General features: G+C 34.7%; 1 protein-coding gene across 1 annotated transcript in view; it reads right to left on the reverse strand.

Annotated features, from left to right (window-relative positions):
• Nucleotides 1-6,176: 6,176 nt before the first annotated feature.
• DCN (decorin) overlaps nt 6,177-24,629 on the reverse strand; it is a 37,530-nt gene continuing 19,077 nt past the window's right edge. Inside the window, exons 3-8 of the mRNA XM_003202126.5 lie at nt 21,932-22,044; nt 12,474-12,687; nt 12,147-12,260; nt 10,823-10,916; nt 7,960-8,098; nt 6,177-6,576 (exon numbers count right to left, since the gene is read on the reverse strand). Coding sequence (XP_003202174.1) covers nt 6,382-6,576; nt 7,960-8,098; nt 10,823-10,916; nt 12,147-12,260; nt 12,474-12,687; nt 21,932-22,044 — 869 coding nt within the window. The 3' untranslated portion in view covers nt 6,177-6,381. The remainder of the gene's footprint in view (nt 6,577-7,959; nt 8,099-10,822; nt 10,917-12,146; nt 12,261-12,473; nt 12,688-21,931; nt 22,045-24,629) is intronic.

Consider the following 24,629-nt stretch of genomic DNA (forward strand, 5'->3'; position numbering starts at 1 on the left):
GAACAATATAATATCATGCATAGTTAGAAATCATAATTTGCTAGTAGTTATACTCCCTTACTTTGGGCTTGAACCAGATACACTACCTGGGACAACCCTTTGGATCAGACTGCGCAGAATGGAGGTAGTTTAGTGGATTTTGTTGTTTGCTTGTTTAAAAAATGGCTTTTTGTATTCAGGCAATAGATGGCGTTTTTTGTTTATTTTCCTTCCAAAACTGAGTTCCCATCTGTAGCTTTCAGTTCCTCTAACTGGGAACACTGGAACTATTCATGTGGGTAAATGTTTGCAGACTCAGGGCCCAAGGCGTTTCTTATTTTCCAGAAACTTCTTCACTGTGTTTTTTGCTGCTGCCCTGCATGTGGATTCAGGAATTCAGAATCATTGCTATTCGTTACACTGCAGATGCTCTGATTTTGTGATTAGCTCCCTTTATTTCTTAATTTTATTCTCAATTTTACGTTACAATCAAATAGGATGTGTGCATATATATGTTATATAATTAAAAAAATACCGGTTTTCATAGTTTTGTCCAACTCTATTCCCAATCTAAATTACTCCCAGTGTAAGCAGGCAGTGACAGAGCATTAACATTCTTCTGGTCTGTTGATTTAAGACACCCACACAGACGTAATCTCCCAAGCTTTCAAGTGGAATAATGTATACAGTGAGTAAGGGAGCTGCCTCACAAAATAGTTCTGAAGAAAATCATACCTCATCTTCCTTGTGTCTCAGAGAGGAAAGCACAGAGTTTAACAGGCAGGGTCAGCAGCTCTCTGTAGAGCCTGTAGCCAGACTGATCCTCAGGCACTTAGGGTACATTAACAGCGCTTAACAACCAGAGCAGGAAGTAGGGCAGGAGACCAAAGGCTGTTTTATGTCACTTTAAATGTATCCATTGATGAGTCTGGCTGTTTGAGTGTTTGTGTTGAGTTTAATTCAAACACAAGCAGTTTCTGTGCCTTTTCAGGGGATGCACAAAACCTTTATTATATTGCAGCTGGAACTGCTAGAGCATTGGGTTCTGTTGCTCCTGCACAATGATGACAATATTTTATTCTAAAATGCATCAGCTATTTTTAGTTTTACTATTTAATTTTGAAGACAATCCGCTTAATATTGGCTATTTTGCAGCCCATGTTTTTTCCTTCAGAGCGTTTTGTGAACTCGTCGCAAGTACATTCCTTAGTTCCTTTTCTCATTGTTGAATATTTTCAATTAAAATTGCACCAACTGCAACATCTGGATGGTTTAAAATTTGGGATGAAAAATAAAACCCACCACCACTTAGCAACAGCTTGGTGATGACTGTGGAAAATAAGGTCACTTTTTTTTTTTTTTTTTTTTTTTTTTTAGATGTAAACCAAGCCCTGCAGCAAAGCTGACTTAACAGCAATATGTGCACCCAGAGAAGATGTGATTTTATACATCCATGGCAAAGTAAGAATATTTGACTGGAGACATGCAAACAGGCTACTGATTCCACAGCTATGCACAATTAATTAATATCAACAAAAACAAAACAAAACAAAACAAAAAACCAACAAATCATAGCAGACAAAGCATATTAATTAATGTATCAACATAGCTTCTTTTCATAAACCCTCAAGAATCACTTTCCTCCTGGTTTTCACAATTCATAATCAGCATCTTTGTTACTGTGCCTCAGTGACACTAGGTGGCACTTCAGAGTAGTGCTGAGATCAGAAAGTCTTCTGTAATCTTTTTTAGATATTTTGTGTATGATAATACAAACACATTAAAGTAATGCTAGCCTTGAACAGAAATTTAATTTCGCAACTTTCTGCCGTTTTTTTTGTAAATAGTTATAAAGTAGCTAACATTATTTGTGTGTGTTTTTCTTTCTTTCTTTCTTTTTTTTTTTCCTAGTACCAAACAGCAGCAGAAAGGGATTGTTCCCAGATTTGTACACTACTAGATTAAAAAAGCCAGGTTATGAGCCAAAGAGCTATTACAGACACTGCATTTAGAAGATGTGAGAAACAGCCCAGAGAGGAATATACTGAATCAAATCTTAGACCTAGAAATCAGAGCAAGGCAATCTGTATAGTACTTGATTTGACAAAAAATGATTTAAGATTTGACCCTTTTCTGAAAAGGAAATTAGATTTGATGTTATTTATATACCAGTAAATCAAGTAGATCATTGTGCATAACTGATTGTACAAAGCCAAAAACAGCTAGCTGCCTTGTGGCATTAAAAGAAGGGTCTGATTTGGAATTTTCTCGTAATCATTTTGAAAAATAAAATTCTTTAACAAGGTTTGGTTTTGCTAACAGAAAATGTATATGTACTTTTGAAAAGGGATATGCTTAATTTTATAAAAGAGGGGAAAAGGTGAAGTTAATACAAAAGGAAAAGCACAATGTACAGTGGTATCATTGAGCTAAAATAACACATTAAAACTGTGGAAAATAAGCATCACTTCTTCAAGATTTTGTTTCCAACTTATTTAGTCATTTCTGTGAGAAGATAGGTGAAACTTTCTTTAGATAAAAAACTCCTGCATGGATTTTAAAGATCATTCAAATAAAATTAATGAATGGGGGAAAAATGATTTGTTTAGACATCACAGAACAGGAAAAAATATTGGCTATAATACTGAAAAGTCCTTTGAATGAGAGAAAGTGAAATCCAAAGTTTTACTTGGGCTTGTTTCTAAGTATCATGACAAGTCACAGGCATTATTAATTGTTGATGACAGAAAACACATTGCTGTCTGATTTTATTATTTTGCCTTCTTTACCAAGACAGTTATGATAAAATATACCTTTAAAAGCAAAGGCAGGAAAGGGCTAATTTTTTTTTAGTGTAGATTTTTTATAATTTTGTATTCAGTGGAAGAAATAAGAAGCCTCTGTATGGCAGTTACATTTTTATACCATTCTTGCAACTGAAGATTTGTCACTACAACTTCTTATTCTCATTTCCACCAGTTTAGATTTTTAGATTATTAAGAAATGTTTTGGGTTAGGCTCCCTAGAAGAATCAATTCTAAAACCTGAGAAATGGTCATACCCATTGCCTGTAATGACCCCTCTGTGGCCTAGTGCTGCAGGAAAAGCTGAGATGCCTTAGGATGCCCCAGGAAATATGGATTTTATTTCTTTATGGGAATAAAATGAGTCTAATCCCACAAGTTATTATGCAGTTGTTTACCATCTTCATTCTTTCTGGTAAGACTATTTGAGTCCTTTCCCCTTCCCCTCTCCTCTCCTCTCCTCTCCTCTCCTCTCCTCTCCTCTCCTCTCCTCTCCTCTCCTCTCCTCTCCTCTCCTCTCCTCTCCTCACTCGTCTCCTCCTCTCCTCTCTCTCCTCTCCTCTCCTCTCCTCTCCTCTCCTCTCCACTCCTCTCCTCTCCTCTCCTCTCCTCTCCTCTCCCTCCTCCTCCCTCTTCTCCTCCTCTCTCTCTTCTTTCTCTCTCTTCTTCTCTCTCTTCCCTCTCCTCTCTTCTCCTCTCCTCTCTTCCTCTTCCTCTCTCTCCTCTCCTCTCCTCTCTTCCTCTTCTCTCTCTCCTCTCTCTCTCTCTCCTCTCTCTTTCCTTCTCTTTCTCTTCTCCTTCTCCTTCTCTTTCTCTTCTCTTTCTCTCTCTTCTTTCTCTTTCTCTTTCTCTTTCTCTTTCTCTTTCTCTTTCTCTTTCTCTTTCTCTTCCTCTTCTCTCTTTCTCTTTCCTTTCTCTTTCTTCTCTTCTCTTCTCCTTCTCCTTCTCTTTCTCTTTCCTCCTTCTCTTTCTCTTTCTCTTCCTTCTCTTTTTCTCTTCTCTTTCTCTTTCTCTTTCTCTTTCTCTTTCTCTTTCTCTTTCTCTTTCTCTTTCTCTTTCTCTTTCTCTCTCTTTCTCTTTCTCTTTCTCTTTCTCTTTCTCTTTCTCTTTCTCTCTTCCTTCCAATGCAGAAGAACCGTCTGTTCTGTATTTATACAAAAAAAGTGGTTTTAAAAGTATTAAGCTTCCAGTGTACCAATGTCTTGAAGAGTTTGCTGATGCTTCATGTTGGTTGGATTCAGGATAGGGTTTTGTTAGGTAATGAGGGATCATCTGGAAAACCTGGAGTGTGTTTGCCTTCTGAACTGATCAATGTCAAGATCTTGCTGGAGTCTTATGCTGTAGAATTTGCTTATTTGCTTTTACTCTAAAGGGCTGGGAATCAGGAAACTCTCATTATCTTTCCAGTCCTTAATTGCTGGCAGTGAATATATTATATGACATATATGTGCTTAAAATCAGAAGACAGGCAAATTTGTTATGTTAGATTTCACATGGATATTGTGGACGGAGTACAGGCTCAGGTATTTTCTTCTAGACTTAAGGTTGTTTCTAGTTTGAAAGAAAATCCTTAGTCTGTACGGATCTTTAAGCTATGGAGAGACAAAAGGGAAGCTTGTACACATGTTTATGTGAAATTTTATATAGTAAGTTATTCGTATTATTTAGTATATGAATCTCTTCTTGTAAAGTGTATCTGTGAAGTTGTTCAAGCTAAAAAAAAGCCTATGTCCTCTACTGAAATGTCAGTGCTCAGCTTTCTACATGAAGTCTCTCTCAGTAATATCAGATACCCAACCAAAAGCCAAAGGGGAAAAAGTAACCTGCTGATTACCTGGAGGGTTTTCCTGGCAGTGATGATATAAAGTAGGATATAAAGTATTGTTAGTTTTCTAAAAATAATCCTTTGAAAATTTGAAACCCAGAATAAAATCAGATGCAAATACGGGAACTCATCAGCTATTTCTTTGAATTAGATAACAAACAAAGGTGGCAACACCTTGTTTCTGTGTAATGGTTTTCATGATTCATTATAATTTCCAATTATTTATTACATAAATAAGTGACAGCTATTAAGAGAACATATTCATATTCTAAAAAAGAAATACCTATTAGTGATTTTTTTTCTAAAGACAAAAGACTTTCAAATAATCTGCTCATACTTTAGTTATTACCATGCCAAAGATGTTCATCCTTCAGGGCTTAATCACAATTAAAATTCTTTCACAGTATGTCATGCTAACAAAACAGAAAATAAAGACAAACACTGTGGAATTTGCCTGTATTGCATTATCCTTTAATATAAATGACATATATGTTTTACAAATTAGAGAGATTGGCTTTGGAGAATTAAGAGGCTGCAGAAGATTCTTTTAAGGTGACATTTTGATTGAGTATATGGTTAGCTTTGTAGATTGACAGTAGAAATGTGCAGCCTACCTTTGATGTGCTTGCTACCCACTAGAATGTGTTGTAGAATCCCAATTTGCAGAAAGCTTCAGATCATTCTCAGAAGATATTTCTACAAATGATATCCCAGCAATGTTCAACTAGGCCTTACTGTTATTTCACCTCATTTTTTGCTATACTTAGGATTTTGCTTATCTTCTAAATTTCACATATTCATCCGATGGGGAGCCTGCATATCTCTACTTGACAGTTAAGAACAGTGTTTAAAAAACAAAATCAGTAAAGGATGATGACAAATGTACAGTGTAGAAGAAATGAACAGTGAACTGCTATTATTTTTGTTTTAGATATATACATGGATTGATACCAATGGCTAAAGCCTAATACCTTAGTCTGCAAAGTTGCTTCACTGAAAATCAGTCAAACTGCTCTTATGACTAAGGTGAGAGGGATTTGCCCTAGAGAAAATTAGTAATTGAGCTCCAGACATAGGTTATAAGTTTTGTACTGCAGACTACTCATTATTTTGTTCACTAGGATTATGTTAGACTAATCCTGAATAGCATTGCTCTAAAAAAATGGCAAACTTAAAAGAACTATGTGTACAATATGAATTTATTTTTTTCCGAAAATAATGACATCAGCAACAATTTTATTTGCCTCTGCTAAATAGATACATTCAAAATTAGCTTAGTGTTATAGTAATATTTTTAAACCTCCAGGGCTTGAAATAAATTTAAAGGAGGTAACTCTCTCCTTCTCAAGTTTCAAGATGACTTGAGAGTCCTTTTTTCCTCTACTATTTTTCTTCAGTGGCTATAAAAATATGCTCAATCACTATCTTTTTTTTTTTTTTTTTAAATCATAGTTTGACAAATATTTACTCCGAATCTCATATACAGTGGAATCTGAAAACCTGTAGCATTCAGCAAACCAAAAATTACCACAGAAAGCATGCTGGAAAAGAAGGCTGAAATAAGTCAGTTTAAAGCACAGACAGAAATTCTTTTTGATGGTATGTTTGATCTTGTACATCTGCATTGATTAATTTATTTTACATAATTGGATCATCTCCACTTTACGGTGAAGTTTCTGGTATTTGGCATTAACTGTTAGCAACAATTTTTTGAACAGGCCCATTACAACAGGTACTTTAGCTGAAATACAACCAAACCCCGCCTTTAGAAATCTATTTGTAGTTTCCGATCTGTACTGCAGAGCGTTCATGGATACATCGGAAAGCAGAGGGCTGGATTTCCCAGTATTGCACAGGGTTGCTGAAGAGACTCACACCAGAATAAGTCGCCTTTTTGGTGTTGTAGCCAAGAGGGCAAAAGTCGTTGATGCCAATTGAAGCAATCTTGTTGTTATGAAGATAGACCACCTGAAAATTATAGAATTGCATAAGTGAGAAACTGAGATGCTGTGGCAAATAACATAAATCATTTCATGTCAAATAGTAAGTATTGTGCTATATCATTCAGACTGAAAACACATCCACTTTTCCAGATATTTGATTCTTCTTACTTTTTGAAATACCTGGAATATATAAAACAGAAATAATTTCTAGAAAATGAGCAGAAATTGCGCATGCCAGTACAGTAGTAGCACTATCATTTGATCATACTGTAACTGAAACAGGAGACAAATGTGAAATTATTAAAACGTAGTACTGTGGTTCAGAAGTATATGCTGTATATAAAGAATGCATTCATTGTTGAATGGTTTCTGTTCAACCTTCACTCTCATGAGTGCAACTGTACAGGACTCAGAGCCAAAGTAACTGCTAATAGTGATTTAAACAGTTGATGATTATTTTGCTCCAGAGTGACCATTTCCAATGAGTTTTCTCAAGCTACATGAAGGCAGTGATTTCCATTTGGGAGTCTTCATTCTTGGGGAGCTTTCTCCCTGGACACCCTGGAGGTGTTCAAGGAAAATTTAGATGTGTTGAGGAAAATGTTTTAGTGAGAACTATTGGTGATAGATGGATGGTTGACTGGATGATCATGTAGATCTTTTCCAACCTTGGTGATTATATGATTCCATGATTCCTTCCTCTAAAGCCTGAGACCAAGTGGAGACAGATTTTAACTGGTTCCAAGAGGTCGTATTTCTTGCTATTTAATCACACAGACCTCAAAACACCACTGGTGTGAATTGTTTGTCTTTTACCTCCTGAAGGCATAGCTTTGTAGGATAACAAATGGAAGGTTTTTGAGAAACTTGAAACACATTACCGAGTTGAACAAAAAAAATGAAAAGTTAACAAATGTTCCTAGAAAGCATAGTTTCTAACTAAAAAAAAGAAAAGGAAAGGAAAGGAAAGGAAAGAAAAGGAAAGGAAAGGAAAGAAAAGAAAAGAAAAGAAAAGAAAAGAAAAAAAAAGAAAAGAAAAGAAAAGAAAAAAAAAAAAAAGAAAAGAAAAAAGAAAAGAAAAGAAAAGAAAAGAAAAGAAAAGAAAGTATATAAATAAATAAGTACATAGGTATCTCCATATCTCCATATCTCCATATTTGTGTCTCTTTAGGCACACAAAGATACAAATTCATGCTTACCGATCTAGACAATTCCATTGCCAAAAAATACCCAACAGAATAAGAATTCTACTGTTTACTACTTTTCCATGCCTATCCAATGATGAGTGAAACTTTAATCAAGTTATCTTTTTCACAACTAAATGTTTTCATTCAAAATTGAATAACCATTCATATATCATCTAGAATCTTCCAAACATTGTTATCTGAGGCAGTATGATAAACCTTACCTGGATGTATTTGTGTTCACCCAACCCACTAGGTACTCTGACAAGTTCATTGTTATTCAAATGAAGTTCTCTCAGGTGAGGTACATTGTTCAGAGAACCATTTTCAACAGAAGAAATACTGTTGAAGCTGAGACCCAATCTGGAAAAAAACAAAAACAAACAAACAAAAAAAAAAAAAAAAAACAAATGAAAACAAGTGAAAACATTAAACTTACCCATATAGTCATCTTTCTTGGGGTGATTACTTCTACAAACTACTACAGTAGAAAAGACTACGCTTATGCATAAGGTTCAGAGTCACCAATGATAAGTAGTTTAGATAAATGCATTAAAATGACTGATATCTGGTGTGAGCTGTCATACTTACAAGTATAATGACTTCACTTAATTTGTCCACAGTTCTGCATACTTTTCTAAATTGTGTATATGCCTGATTCCACTGTAAGTATATACTGTGTATCCACATAGGCATCAGCCTTTCTTTAAAAGTTTCCCAAACGACTTTAGGATTACTAACTGTAACTTTATTTGTCAAACTAGACCCACAATGACTAGAGCTGTTAATTTTAAATCTTCACCACATCCTTCTAAAATACACATGTAGTTAGAGCCGTGTTGCAAACTGTAAACAGGAGCTGAGTCATGTAGTGATCTTCTCAGCAGAACACAGAAATGGGATATTACACATTTATTCTGGGTTCCAGACCAGAACTTTAGCCACAAAGTCTTCCTTCCCAATTTATACATCCACATTCAGGGTTTATTAACACAGTTTATGTGGTCCAGTTAGGAAAATGTGAAAGAGTCTCTCCTAAGTTTCAAGGCTCTGTGTTGCAGTAAGGAATTCAGTGGTAATTCTTCAGTTGTCATGAGTAGGCACTTTGTCCTTTGTTAACACTTTGTTAACTGTTGTTTGAACTCTAAGTTAGTAGAAGTTATGCTTAAAAATGGAACAAGAAAGGATTACTGTAGAAAGTACAAATTGATTAAAAGTGTTAGGAAAGAACAGGATCTTCCCTCTTTTCCCATGGGAACAAATAATAAGAGGTTTGAAAATGACTGTTGTTTACTATGTTGGCAAAATCTATTTCCTTTTATATTAATGAACTGATAACACAGTGTTTTAGCTGATACAGTCATGACATAGTTGAATAACATAAACAAACCATAGCTAAGCATAGAGGTAATTCTCAGATCGTTTTCACTTTGTTTTGTCTGCAATAGCTCACTCTTTTGTTATATGCACTTTAAGAAACAGCCTTATTCAGGGCTTGAAGTAACCACAGGTGTATTGCTAGATTTTCTTCAGTAAAAGATCTAGAGACTTTAGTAGCAGCAGTTGTGTAATGCATGTATTCCTCTGCAAAGCTCCTTCCTGCATGGAACCACCAAAGTCTTTGTTCCATTTGCATTCCTGAGACTATTTTTTTTTTCACTGCAGTATTATATGAAAAATTTTGAAAGACACTTTCTCGCAGGTCAACTATCTGCTAAGGACAGCTATTAGACTGTTGAGCACTGTTGATACAATCCAGAAGGAGGGTAGTCCGACCCCATACTGATGTTCCTGATGTCTTACCATATAAATAAAAACTATTTGCGGGTAGCTTATATCTGTGGAACTGCAGGGGGATGCATACTGCCCCTTAGATTTACAGCATATGCTATCCTGTAACATCCTCCTTTCTACGTGTCTGCTGTGTTATACCCAGCACCCTCCTTTTTCAACAGATCTTTACTTTGCCTTACTTTTCAGCTTTTCAAAAGATTTCTGACCGTGCATACGTTGCTTGCCCAACCACAGGCCAGAGAGAACAATTTTATAAGTTGGTGCCCACTCTGCACAGCTCCACATTTCCAGACCACAACAGATTATTTTGCTTCAGCGCAACCGCAATGGAAGCAGTCCAGGGTTAGATGTTTTGAGTGGTCGACTAGCACTTGCTGCATCTTAACTTTATGACTTAAAAAAGGATTCCAACAATATTAACCATGTAATGTTGCCTATAGTGTTTTCCAGAGATAAACTTCAAAAAGCAGAAAAACAGCATCATCTGCAGGACAACACATTTCCACACAGTAGATTACTTTTTACCTGAGTAATTAAGAACTTGGTGGTCTTTCTTTCCTTTTTTTTTCTTAAAGTTTTATCTATCATTTGCCTGAAAGATTTTATACGAAGCTGCTATCAGTAACAATAATTGCTTCACAGTTCTGTAACCCATAATTATGGAACTTTTATTTTGTTCATGACACCCAGGAAAATACTTATTTTAAGCAAGGATGAATCTTTAATCAAACATGAACATCAAATATGAATCAAAATGTCTTGTTTTACAAGCTTTAGAAAGCTGCTGTGAGCCTCATCACTTGGGACTGCCAGATTCAAAACATGTGAATGTGTGTTAATTATTACTTATGTCACTGTGCTAAACTGTACTTCAAGCTACTAAAAACTGGTAAATTTAATTCCTTTTGCTGAACAGTCTTTATTCGATTTCTGTTTTTTGTTTTCATTATGACAGTCTGAATGTTTAACATGGAGATCTAGGAATAAGATACAATAATCTGAGTAGTAGTCAATTATGTTTCTATTTTCATGAGTTCTAAAATATAACAGTATTCACATGAAAAAACTGGCATACATTGCTTATAACTGAAGATAGTTGGAGAGGGTGCTCAGAAATAAAGTTTTTTGTATTGTTATTTCTGCATGCAAGTTTTAGGAGCTTTTTCCTTCTAAGTTATTTAAAGCTTCAATGATAATAATGCTGATGAGCCCAGAATTATGTTTTTAATTGCTCTGTAATGGTTACAATTTCAACTAATATTTATGTGTGAAAAGAAAAAATTAAACACTTACTTAGCCAAGTTGGTGAGTCCAGACAGACCTTCCGCATCAATTTTGCTGATTTTGTTGCCATCAAGGTGAAGTTCAGTAAGGGATGGAGGAAGACCTGAGACAGGGAACATAATCAATTTACTTTTGATAAAACTGTTTTATTTCATGCCTGTTTCTTTGTTTTGGGTAGGGGAAAAGGAAAAGAGGTTGTGTTAAAGATTTTTTGCCAGATATGGCCAAGATTAGTTCCATGGATGGACAATTCACAGTCAGGTAAACTGAAAACAGCTAGTAAGAATTTATTTGCCATTAAATACAATCAATCTCCTAAGGTCATAAAAAAAAACAGTTAATTCTTAAGAAATATCTAAATGAAGTTCTTCATAGATATTCTAGCCTTTGTGATTACATAAATGGGACATGTATAATTGTGCTACATGTGAGTAGTCTGGCTAAAATGAAGTCTGACATTCTCATATATAAATAACAGCAGAAGGAAATGACATTATAAAGATGAGAAAAAATAGTTTTATTGTATTTTAAATGGGATACAAACTAGTTTGTAAATTCTATTTATCAGGAAAAGAAACTGGAATCAAATATTTTAACTATCTTAGCTCCCTCAAAGAAACATTCAAAACAGGAAACGTGGCAAGAAAGAAATACAACTAGTATTAAACTTTCAAAAAAGTAGAGCTACTTCAAAACATTTTGCTGGCTGAGGTATGAATAAATTGAATATAATTTCCTCTGCACTGGAACCACTCTCTAGTTCTTTTCTTTTTTAGAGGCTTATACCAAAGTTGTTTTTACTTTGTAGTGATTTACAATGAAATACTTTAAAAATGGCAAATATTTCTGTTTTGCATAGGAATGATCTTTTGGCTTCAACTCTATGGGTTCATGGATGGCTGATTTTATGCTTGTAGAATTTCAGTTAATTCTGCATGGGTTTACATCTGTACAATGTTGACCAGGTTCACAAACCAGACTTAGAGGAAGAAAACATTCTTCACTTTATATTTCAACTATGTGACAAGGAGAGCAAAGTAACATAAAATGCCTTACTTTGTAAAGTATACCTCTTATGGAGCTTGTCATAAGGGAAAAACAAATTTTTCCAAACCAGTTAAAGCCAACAGACCACAGAATGAACTCTGTGTGTGTGTGTTTTTGTTTGGTGTACAGGGTTTTTTTTTCTTTATCCACTAGTCAGCTAGTGGATATTCTAAAAACTAACTCAGGAGGCTTCTCTAATTTATTCACTTTTTAAGTTTCTCTAGCTGACTAGAAGTCGCTGTCTTACACTTGTGTAAATCTGTCAAATATTTACCAAGATTCTTACCTTTAGGGATGCTAGTAATGTTGGTGTCTGCGATACGGATATAGGAAAGCCTCTTCATCCCTTGAAAAGCTCCATTTTCAATGCCTGAGCTCTTGAGTGGATTGGTGCCTAATTCTGTTGACAAAAGATGTTCAGTGAGCTGTACTGCACTGTATGTATCGATATACATTAAACTTTAGGTCTCTATCAGATGAATGCTAATTTAGAAGTATAATTTACTAACACATTTTGTGGCTTTCTACATAAAATTACTGAGAAGACTAAGTACTTCTTGAAAAAATATGCAATACACTGGATTGATTTCATTACAGATCATCATGCTCCTACCTAAGACAATCACTTGATTCAGTCCATTAAAAACTGCTTTCCTCAACTTGGAGATCTCATTTTCATGAGCACGTATCTCCTGAAGAGACTTGGGCATGTTTTCTGGAAGTTCCTTCAAATTATTCTTGGATAGGTACAGTCTTTCCAGTTTCTTCAGAGGAGCAAAAGCTGCTGGACTTATTTTGCTGATTTTGTTGTTAACAAGGATCAATGCCTGTGGAATGATAATGACAGAGATCTCAGATGATCACTGGGAAAATTATTTAAAGAATGAAGCACTTAAAAATATTTTTTCTTTTCCTAATTGTTTTTTTTTTAATGCCATTTGATGGATAATCTAGTGAGCTGAAGAAAATACAGTGCAGTACTGAAATAAACAGACTAAGGACTTATGAAATAGAGAAAGATAAGCTAGTCCTACATAATAACTACAAATGGTAATTCACTGCTGAGTTGTATGCAGCTTCTCTTAATATCCAGAAGAATTATAATTTATATCCACAACTAAGCATAGTCCTTCTATTTGAAATCTGTGAAGAGTAAGTCATGCATATAAAATTAACATCAGTTTTATTTGCTCTTTTTTTTTCCTGATTAGATAGGAGGTAAAGTAGTAGTTTTGTTTAATCAGAGAATACACTTATATCTTGTCCATCATTGCACAACCATCCTGTTCAACTTTTCCTGAACAGAAAACTCTATGACTTAGACAAGGAACAGTCTGGCTTAATAAAAATATAGACACACTTTCTTGTTCTTTTTATAGATTGAATTTATTAAGTTTGTCTGTTAATAATCTCATTTTTATAGAAATAAAACTAGAACAAATTATATTTTGTACAAATATAATTTGTTTGTTTGTTTTAGCATAACATAGTATCAAAGAGGAACAATTCGAAGTCTCATACTCTAAGATCTTCAGTGAGTCAATCACATGTATTTTGTTTTCTATGTTAGAATCTAATTTAGTTCTCATGGCAATTGTGATACTTAGATTCAGGATAAATCTAAGCAAATTGCAAATGAACTCTCTGTACATTTGGGGAAGAGGTAGTCTTCACATGCCTCTGAAATGTGACTTTCCTGTTAACTCATATTGATTAACCATCCATGACATAAAAAGAAGACCTTTACTGTCAGAAGAGTGCTACAAGCTAATGGAAAGGTTTTCAGATATGACATATATGAGAATTAGGCTCGTTAAATGTTTGCTGCTAATTATCAAACTTATAGTTTTACACATTTGTGCAGTGAATTAGATAGAATGTGCTGTATCAATATGGATAGCGTTATCTATTTGTGTTTTACTTGAGTGCAGCTATAGAACATCTTTGTTCACTAACTCCATTATGTCATTTTTCACAAACAAAAGTGCTGATACACACACACAAAACAATAATTGTATTACATATATTATAGTTAATATCCAGTGCATTTTAAGATATTTTTAATATTTTCAGCGTTGAACATTTATATTTTTTCTTGGAGGAAAATAGAGCATTTAGCTCTTCCCATAATAAGTTAAGTAAGTACTAAATCAGTGTGTCTGGACTACCTATCTAGAAAACTGAGTGGTAAGAAGATAGATAGTTTAAAATTGTATTTGACATATCTTTTTTTTCCTAAGGGAGCTCATCCTGAGCAAAGCAAGCATTGTGATCTGTATATGGTTTCACTGAGTATGCGTAAAGTTGAGCAGATCTGGTTTTAATTTTGTATGCTAGCTATCAATACCACATTTGCAAAAGGAGGTAGAAAAGGTCACTCGCAGTTCAGAGAAGTATTTCACTAACAATAAGTCTCTCCCAAAGTAAATATACTGGTCAGTGGAATCTAGGGCCACAGCTCTCTCTTATTTCAGATTGCTATAAGAACTGCTATGAGAATAGTTTTTGTTTCCTAAGGGAAAACTGCCAGAATTTGGAAGCAGATGCAGCTTCTCTCCTTAGAGTACTAAATCTACCTGCACAGTGTTAGGACATGGGAAACATTCAGTTATTAAGAGGGATACAGCTTGAATTATTCTGGTTAGTCTCTTTCACTGCTTTAATTGTAATGGCAGAAAAACTGAATGTACTACTAATAGTTAGAGTCCTTTTGGTTGATTTTAACAGTTTGTGTAGATATCTAAACCAATATTAAGTGAGTTTCAACACATGAGCATGTGAAATTTTTAACCTACATCTGCTTTTTACCACTTGGTCATCTATTTCAGCTAAAGATTTGCTTTATCTTTTAATAATTTTATCTACTTTCAGATTTTTTTACTTTTCAATAAAAATAACTGTGGTTTGATTATCAAAGCTGGTGTTCTGACATGAAATATTTCTCACCAAAAATAGATGGGTATACATTCAGCTTGCCCTGTAATGTAAATATCCTGTGAGTAGTTAATATTCAGAGAACAGCTAAAGCTCTTGTGAGGACTGCTTGTCCTGATCAAAACCATCTTGAGGAAACACAGAAGAGCTGTTTTATTCAAAGATTCAGAATATCTACCTCACTTAGAAATGATAATATCTATCAAAAAGTATGCTTTCACACTGGGAACATACATACTGGTGGTATACGTTGGGAAAGTATCACAACCCAGTAGTTTTCAACTTTTTTTTGCACCAGAACATCAGTTCTCACTTGCATCCTGCTGTGATCCCACAGCATATAGTGATCCTACTATTTTGAACCTACATTATTTCTCACACTGTTGTGCAGCTTTAAAGAAGTAAAAACAAGCTCACGCATCAGAATTTGAAAGGACTTTTACTGTCTCCCAGAGCAACAGCAAATGATGAGGATAACACACCAGCAGAGCACCTGGCCAGCCGTACCCATGGGTTTCTTTCCCACTTCACAATAACTCTATTATACGCGAGACTTAGAGAAAGAAGTTATTAGCTTTGGAGCACTGCTGTTTATTTTCCTCAGAATGTGCCCCGTATGGTTTGCATGTAACAAAAGCTAAAACAAAACACAATAAAATTAAATGAAAAACTCTGGGGAATTTAGAGGTCATTGAAAACAGGAACTAGAGGAGAAAAGCTGAGGGAAAACATCTGCAGGCTGTTCTAGTGAGGAAGGGATGTTAGGCAGAAAAAAATGCCACATGGACTATTTCCTGAATATAGCCCAGATGGCATGGTGGGACATGATATGCATTTTGCAAAAGGAGAGCTTCGTCTACTGACTTTGTGCAGGGCCAAATAATGCTCAGAGGGAAAAATGAGGGTCAATCTGAAAGCATTGAAAGTGCTTGACCTGTAGCTAGCAATTGCAGTGCTGCTTGTATGAAATGATCTAGCAAACTAAAGAATATTGACAGCTTAGGATGATACTTGAAGGCAGTCACAGGAATTTCTTTTTAAAAATCTCTCTTCCTTTATTTGGTGGAGGGACTAGAGATATTTCTTTCAATACATATAGAAGAAAATCAACAATCCTGAAGCATATCACCAATCCCCATAGAAAAAGCTTTCAGCACGCACATGTGTAAACATGACTTGATATGGATACTGAGGTACTTAGCCACAGGCAGGAAAATAAGCGAGAAAGAAAGAGATAGAGGCTCAAATATATGAAGCATTAAAGACACTGCATATTTGAGATCAGAGAGCACACAGCAATTTTTTATGAAGAAGAGAAAAATTAGCTTCTATTGTTCTGAGATAAAGACTTTTTCTAGTGTTATACACAATATGGTATGTATATCATAGATCCTATGGCTCTTATGCAATTCCTGCAAGGTAAGCAGGCCGTGTTATGTTCATTACTGTATATTGCTCCACAGTAATACCTATGGACCACTTCATCATGGTCAGCAGGTCAGCAGTTTTAGCAGTACTCAGAGAGAGAGAAAAAAAAAAAAAAAAAAGAGGACAAGCTGTGCTCCAAAGATAGTTTAATTTTTACTGACACACCTCTTATATTAGTGTAGTAACAAAACCTGTATTTAAATAAATAAAAGGGGAAAAGGACTGTATGATATGAGTAGATGCTAGCTCCTCCATTGTAGTCTGTCCATTTACCTCCCCCTGGCCTGGTTTGTGCTTCAAATATTCATTCCCTGAACAAAACCAGAGATTCACGGTCAGGTAGAGTTTGGAACGCTTGCTGGCATGCTTTTGTCAAAAAACAAACTGCAGAGTGAGCATGTGGCCATTATATAGGAACTAGCTTAGTGTTCTTGGGGTTACCAAAACCTGAGATTTTTACCCTGGCCAGGGGTGAAGAGAGGGGCATTATATCTTTTGGTGTTATTTCATGATGTGAAAACCTCAAGGTTCTGTGGGGTTTCCACCTTTACAGCTGTCATTCTTAGTTTAGAAGAGTTTGAACTAAGAGCCTTGCCAAAATCTGAAATGAACTGTAGAACAATCAGCAAATTGTTATCAACTCTAATACGTTCTGATACATCTGGTTTGCCAGCTGGGTATGGAGCTCTTACCTAACATCAAATCTTTAATGATGCATGCGGCCTTCAGGGTTTAAACTAAAAAATCAATCTGCTGACCCGATGGAATTTCTTTAATTTCCTGGGTTATGTATTTTATTATTACCTGTTGTTTTATTGTAGTGCTGCTAGGAACAGTAATGCCTTAAGAACTGTAAGCTTAGGAGTCAGCATTCAAATAAAAATATTAATAAATTTGGTCATTTTTGTTTGCCTGATGGTTTCAGTTGTTAACTCATACTTGTATGCTGGACTACTTGTATATAGTCAAGCTTTTCTGCCAAATATTAAGTGTGAGTGTGCATGTATAAGAGAAACAAACTAACAGAAACAAAACCAAAAAAACCCTTTTTACTTCCTTTTCTGTGTTTTACTGAAAGACAGAATTTTACAAAATAAGTATTTATTTTAAAAATCATACAGATTGGTAAAGTTGAAGGAACCAAGAGGCCCTGAATCCAAGGAGGTCTCTGAACAGAGTACCAGATGTTTTGTCTGATGAGGAACATACAATCTATAGTCTTAATGCAGAGAAAAGATAACGGTATTAAAAAAGCATGGTGCTGTAATGATTTTCTTAGGTTGCAACTTAAATTCTTTGATAAGCTTCAGTGAAGTGGATCAAGAGGCCATAGATAGGAAAGGCAAGGAATAAGGGATGGCATGGAAAGGAAAGGGAAGCGGGATGAACTGCAAAGAAGGAGATGTCAAGGCACTGAAACAAACCTGTGAGTATAGAGGAAAGAAAACTGTGGAAAGCAGTTTGATCACATCCACAGCACCTTGTTGGGTGGGTAATCTCACCAAGCCAAAGCGCTTACTGTAGCTGTAGTTTGCACCAATTTTGAGCTGTCCCTGGGAAGTATTGTGTAACGTGACTTGCACAGATGACCAGAGAACAGCTGGCTCTGTGTTTTATTGCTCCAGTAAAAATAATCCTAATGTTCTGGCATTCTAGAGAACATTTCGACACTACTGTTGTCTACTGGGGCAAGCATTTAGGTCTTTCACTTTATCATAATTTACTTGTGTACTTTATTTATTATTTATTTACTTACTTTATTGCTGTGTTGTACTAAAATTCTTTTTTTTTTTTTTTTTAGTTCAGTATTCTGAAGCTCTCCAAATTTTTGAGAATTTAAAAGTATTTTTTCCTGCTGTTGTTATGCTCACACAAAAAGATCTTTCTCCTCTGCACATTAAAAAAATATTTTTCATGCATGTTATGTGTTGCACATTGCTTATTTCTGTGGAAAATCTCATCGTGCGTTCAGCACAATGCAAAAGAGAGTCTGAGAAATGGGATCTCTAAGAAAGTGCTGTAGTTCAGAAAGATTAACATCTTCTTTCTCCGAATATTTGTCAGGGACCCACCGGAGCTCAAGAAGCATTTGGACAATGCTCACAGAAATTTGGCTTGAACTTGAGATATTCCATGATTCTAAGAAGCTCTAAGCTGGAGAGGAGGGAAGTGTCTCTCCATCCTATTATCTACTAAGTGATACTGGGAATTGAGTTCAGAAGTAGAACTTGGGCAGAGATTTCTGCCTATTGTTTATAGTAAGCTAGTGGTTACTGGACAGTCTTCAATTTCTCATGTTTAGTTAATTTCTCCTTTGATCATGTCTATGAAAAAGAAACTCAAGCAGTAATAAGTCATCCAAAGTCTGTGTTCTTTCACTAATATGTTTATCTGTCAGGAAATTTTCTATATCCCTGGAAAGTGTTCTTAGACTTATCATCAGTTGTTTTAGGCTTTGTCCTTCCATAGGGAACCCTCTTCTGATATAAATAAATAAACAAATAAAAATTGAGGGCCTAGAACATTTTTCGTGCAAAACAGTATTTTTTCCATAAAATGTTGCTACAAAGAGTATTTCAGTTTATTAGCCCATACACTTAACAGTGATAATCACTAATTGTGGATATGGTTGTAAATGTAAGTCCCTAGCACAGATCTTCTCTGTGCAAGTCTTCTATTATAAATGAAGATAGGTTGGGCTCTTTTGTATGCAGAACCATGGCTTTGCATTCATCTTTCAACGTAAACTAAGCAATGTTCCATTTGATTTCAGCCCAATATTGTATTCACCTTCCTTTACTGTACTAACATTATGCCTTTGAAAAATTCCTGTTGCAAAAGCATGCAGTTACTTTTCTGTTATTTGTGCAATCTTACGCTAATCTCATACACAGTTGTTTCTATTACTTCTTTTCCAAAGTGCCAGGTAGTATGCTGGTTTGTTTTGGCTTTGCCACACAGCATGCAACTCCATGTGCTGTTTTTCCAAACTCCTCCTTCAGCTTACTCATGTAGTATTTCAGATTTTTTTTTAAATGTCCATGGGACCAAAGTACTGTATTTTCTCCAGGAGTTTTAGTTTGCCTGGAAAATTCTGACAGCTGCATAAAAAGATTTCTTCTTCCTTTTCCAATACCATTTCTAAATGTTTTGTCACAAGCTTAAATCATAAGCAAATAATTTACATAAAATCAGACAATTTTCTGAAACTGCAAAACATTGTTCTTGGCCCTAAAAAAAAAAAATCTTTCTTTAAGGCTTTTTTTTTCATTATTGTCCTGAGACCTCCAATTAAAGTCTATTTCATGTTTCATTTTTATAGTATGGAGTGCCATTCAGTTTTTTAAGAACAACTTTGACCGCTCGGTCACATTTTTCTGGATTAATTGAAAACTATAAAAATATCAGGTATGCCACCACCTTTTACTTTTTGTGTGTCCTCCTTTGCAGGTATATATTATTTGCATTTAAATATTTCCTTAATTGAAACCTTTTCTACTTGTTTGCCATATTCCCCAGCTGCAAATTTTGATTGCTCTTTGACCTTCTCAAGAAATTTCTTTTTTTTTACAGAGAACATCTTTGTGGCCATTAAGTCCTCTTTTTCTTCCATTTAAGAGCTTAATCAGTTACATTTGTACTGAAAGAGAAGACGTGGGCAAGATAAAGAGATCCCTTTTCTTCTTTTATATTTTAGCACAAATTGAACTGCAATTTGATTTGTTCATGAAAATCGCTTCCAAACCTATGGTAGGTGATGTCTATAGGAATTAGAAATGAATTTAAAAGGGTTATTCAAAGGAGTAAACTGAATATGCTTTTTTTTTTTCTTTATCAAGATGTGTATGAATTGGGATTACAGAGAATTGTTCTTTAAATGCTTATGCTAAGTAGTAATTTTATGCAAAAGACTGTGCAGTTTCTGATTATTTCAGATTTCGTAACAGTAATAGCTATAGTTTATGCAACTATTTCTAGTTTAGTAGACTCTTAAAAGGTTTCATATTTTGGTAGAAGTCCAGAAACTTTTGAATATCACACTGTCAAGTGTAAGGCTATCACAAGTCTGTGATGTGTATCTGAGAATATGTTTAAAAAGTTTATATGTGAGATATATACATATACATCACACACATGCACAAACATATCCTTAAAACAAAAACAGACCTTTGTCAACAGCAAAACTTTTGAGATATGCTTATCTAAAAGCAATATTCCCCTTTTACTATTACTCTGAAGAATATTGTAAGTGGAGGGATAAGAATCATTCCCACATCTTACACAAAGAGAAAAATGATGCCTGCCAAGCATAGAGGTGGTGCTTAGTTGCATAAATGTACCTGAGTAAATCATTATTTTGGGGAGGAGATTGAAGAATCTTTTTCCCTTACTGAGAAAATCTAAGAAAATCAGGTTGTTTTGTAGATCATTTAGTAAAACTCGTGTTACTGTTGTCATTATTCTGTTTGTTTTCCATTGGTCCCTAAACATGCCTGGCTACTTTTGGGACCAGGGTAAAGAAATAACGTCTTCCCTGAAGTGTTACTTATTTAATTCAATATTAAATTGTATCTGCTTTAAGGGAAAGAAAAATATCCACTGAATTAAAGTCAGCTAGATGACATCACTCACAGCAGCTTAACTCAGCACAAGGTATAATGAGGACCTGAACTGTGTGCCAAGTAGGAAGATATTATCGGTGCCAGTGCTTCTCATATACAATACCATTTAATGCAGTGTTGTGAGGAAGGATTCAAAAAGACTAGTTTCACTAAAAAGATTTCTTTTTTTTTTTGTTGTTGTTGTTTGTTTCAACATCCAGTAGATGATCTTCACCGAAAAAAAAACAGGACACTTCTCCAAGGTGGATGAAAACCAAAACAAGCACGAAGGAAGTAGAGTGTCAAATCTGTTTAGTAGCAAAGCACAAGAACTGGAAAAAAACAATTTTGGGGCATAAATAATCTCATTCGAGGTCAGATGTAGACATCTATGCGGCAGTTGCTAAAATTATATAAGAACTGCATCATGATCTACTCACACAACTCCCTTCGTTACAGTCAGATAGTCATTGTATCCCTAGTAATTGTTCAAAGCTGCTCAAAGAAAATTAAGAGAGAAAAAAAACACTTATTTGGGTGATAGCAAAGGGAAAACAGTCAGTAGTGTTGGAAGAGTGGTGTTGACAGGTGTAGATGGATAAGGGTAGAATTTTACTAATAGGCAATTATTGGCAAAACCACTACAATTTCATTGTAGTGCAGCAGGCAGAATTTTGGCTTGAAAAGATGCTTGAGCTAAAATTAGAAAAGAAAAACTGATGACACAGAGAGCATATAGACCACTCCATGAGCTCAGGGGCAGGAGGGGAAGGAATATAATAATGAGTGAGTGATGAGTGAGGGTTGAGAAGTAGCTTTTTTTTTACTAGAAATAATTAAACCACTTTGCCGAAAGAAATAAAAGGTGAGAGAAATTGTGATGGAGAACAGGAGCTGAATGGAAGGCAGACAGTTACAAAGAGATGAAAACTAGTGAAGATCTTTAGTGGCATGAGAAGAGAAATTAGAATGAGAATTTATAGACTGGGACGATGGAGGAAGATCACAGAGTATTTAATCAGTTTTCCTTAAAAGCATGGATATGAGGCCAAAATCACCTTTTCTGTCCAATTTGTGTGTATGTGTGTTAGTTCAGCTATACACTTACATGAAGATTCTTCAAATTCTTGAAATCTCCTTCTTTAATTTCAGTGATTTTGTTGTTCTGTAAATCCAGCAGAGTTGTGTCAGGGGGAAGGTCTTTTGGCACTCTTTCCAGACCTAAGATCAGTGAAAAAAAAAACCACAACACAATTAACTTTGAAATAATTTGCAAATAGCAATCAGAACTTTCCTTAGTTACATTTACCTTTCAGTAAACATTTCTAGAACTCATTTCCTGAAGAAGCTTATGAAGACTTATTTGACAGAATTTCTGTCTCCAAAGACGTAAATGGAGTTTTATTTTGCTATGTCAAATTGAAATTTTTCTCTTAACATTTCCATTATGCCCTTTTCTGAAAATATATCTGAGCTATATCTTGAGTTTGTCAAAAATATTTCTGATGCATTTAACTCTATTGAATTTTGTGAATTGTGAAAAATTGCTTTCAGAAAGAAATATGGCATTTATTGATTTCACTGTGTGTTAGTCTTTCTGGATAGAGAACATTTTCTACTATTTAAAGGGTAGTAGAATTTTTTTATTGAAAGAAGGGTGGTTGCTAATTATAAGCATTTCCAGAAAAAATATTGTTTGTTTGACAGTAGCTAAAAAATTTGCAGTTAAGTCCACCTTAAAAAAAAAAGACACAAAACCCCCACTTTTCTGTCTGCTGAAACTGTGTCCAAGTTTTCTGGAGAACAAATCTCTTGGTTTCTCTACAACTGCCAAAAGAACATCAGACAGTTTAAATTAAAGACTCTCTTTGGGACTATTTTCTGAATAGCTGATATATAAGTCCAGTGAAGTAATGGAAATTAAATTATTTAGTGTTAAATAACACTCACTTTACCCAGCTTTCCTTTCATAGTGTAACTTGGAATACAGCAAATTAATAGTCATTCTGATTTAGCACAAAGTTAATGTTTCTTTCCTAGCTTGTCCTGTTATTAAAATGAAACAAAATAAAATAAATAAAAACAAAACAAAACACAATTTTAAAAAACAATAGAATGTGAAATGTGAAAAGAACAAATGAACAGCTGGTAGAAATACTTGACAGACATTAATGAAGTCTCAGTATGGGCATCTGACAGAAGTAGATATCACCAGGTAGAATACCAGTAAGGTTTTCAAGAAACATTTCTGAAGCTGTACTCAGTTTCCTCAGAATGATGTCTGTAAGTATCAGCAGTTTTCCTGAACATGTCTGTGGACTGCATAACAGATACTGTTCTCAGATGAAAAATGTATGTATATTTTGACTATCTTTTAGAATAAGTAAATTTTAATCTAATAAATGGGACTGCAGAGACCTTAAGATATTTTTGTCCAAATAGGTTGCTCACAAATGCTGTTGAGTCTTCATCCATGGAGATGTTCAAAACACAGCCCTGAGCAACCTGCTATAATGGAACTTGCATTGACAGGATACTGTCTGAAGACATTTTCTCCAAACTGAAAAAAAATCTGTGATTCTGTGGTGTTTAATAGAGGAAAAAAAAAAAAGGTCTTATTTTGAATTATTATGGCAAATCATGAAAAGAATGGTGTATTTGGCACCGTACTTAGTGCTTCTAACTTACATGAAGAGCTCAATTTTTGAATTGTTTGCTTCCTAGATTTAAGTGATAAGTCTGTTCAGAACATATTCTATTGTCCTGATGCTATAAAAAGTTTTGGTTTTTTAAAATTTAAAGAAATCCTAACCACTCTTCCAATTTTTTTTGCCATCCATAAGTTCCCAAATATTAGTTAAAGAAGTATAAAAATATATGGGTTTAATATTTACTAAAACTGACTACAATATAGGTTAGCCTGGCTGAATCACATCATAATCAAAATGTTTTAAGAAGACTCTTCCAGCCTAGAATGAATGTGTAAAAGCATAGACTGCATATAAAATGACAAAATCCAAAGCTCATATCTCCTACTATTCACTTTACTAATTTTCAGCACATGAATAGATTATAGAGCTTAGGGTTCTTCATATTCCTAAAATAATGTTTTCTCATTTAGACATGCAGTTCAATTGTTCTGTAGGCAAAACTCTCATTACTTTCAGAAGTGTAGGACTAGAGCTCCAAATATACACAAATGTAATACCATATAATTTGCATGTTGTTTCTGGACAGTTTCTGTCCTCAGCAGACAACAGTGATGTCAGCAACTAAAAATTCTCTCCCAGAAAGCACTGTTTGTTTAAGATCATAATTGTTGTGAAAGGCTTTCACAGTCTAGCAACTTTAGAGTATTTTTCACATACAAATGCAAAAAATTACTGAATTATTTAAATAAAAAGTAATATTAGCATGTTCTAGCTGTCAGTACATTCATATAAAAAACACTGGCATTTGTAATTTAAGTGCTTGTGGCAGAAACCAGGGTACACAAGAATTGCACAGCTGTACATTATTGGATGTCCTTGGAACATACTTCGTAAGAATACTTGGACTGCTGTTAAAGGGATGATTTGCTAAAGACTAAGCTTCAAATTAAATTTCCAGCTGTACATTTCAAGCTTCACGTGTCAGATTCTACAAACTGAAGGTAGAACTGATAATTTCATAGAGCTCTGAAGTTAAACTGTGTTTCATATTATAACAATAAAACAACTATAATGAAATAACCTTTAGTGAAAAGTGATTTCATAAAAGCTTCCTATCTTGTATTAAAAACTAGGATGTATGTAGCTCCACATACA

Source organism: Meleagris gallopavo, chromosome 1 (assembly GCF_905368555.1).
Source record: "Meleagris gallopavo chromosome 1, MGAL_WU_HG_1.1, whole genome shotgun sequence".
In the NCBI taxonomy this organism is placed as follows: Eukaryota; Metazoa; Chordata; class Aves; order Galliformes; family Phasianidae; genus Meleagris; species Meleagris gallopavo.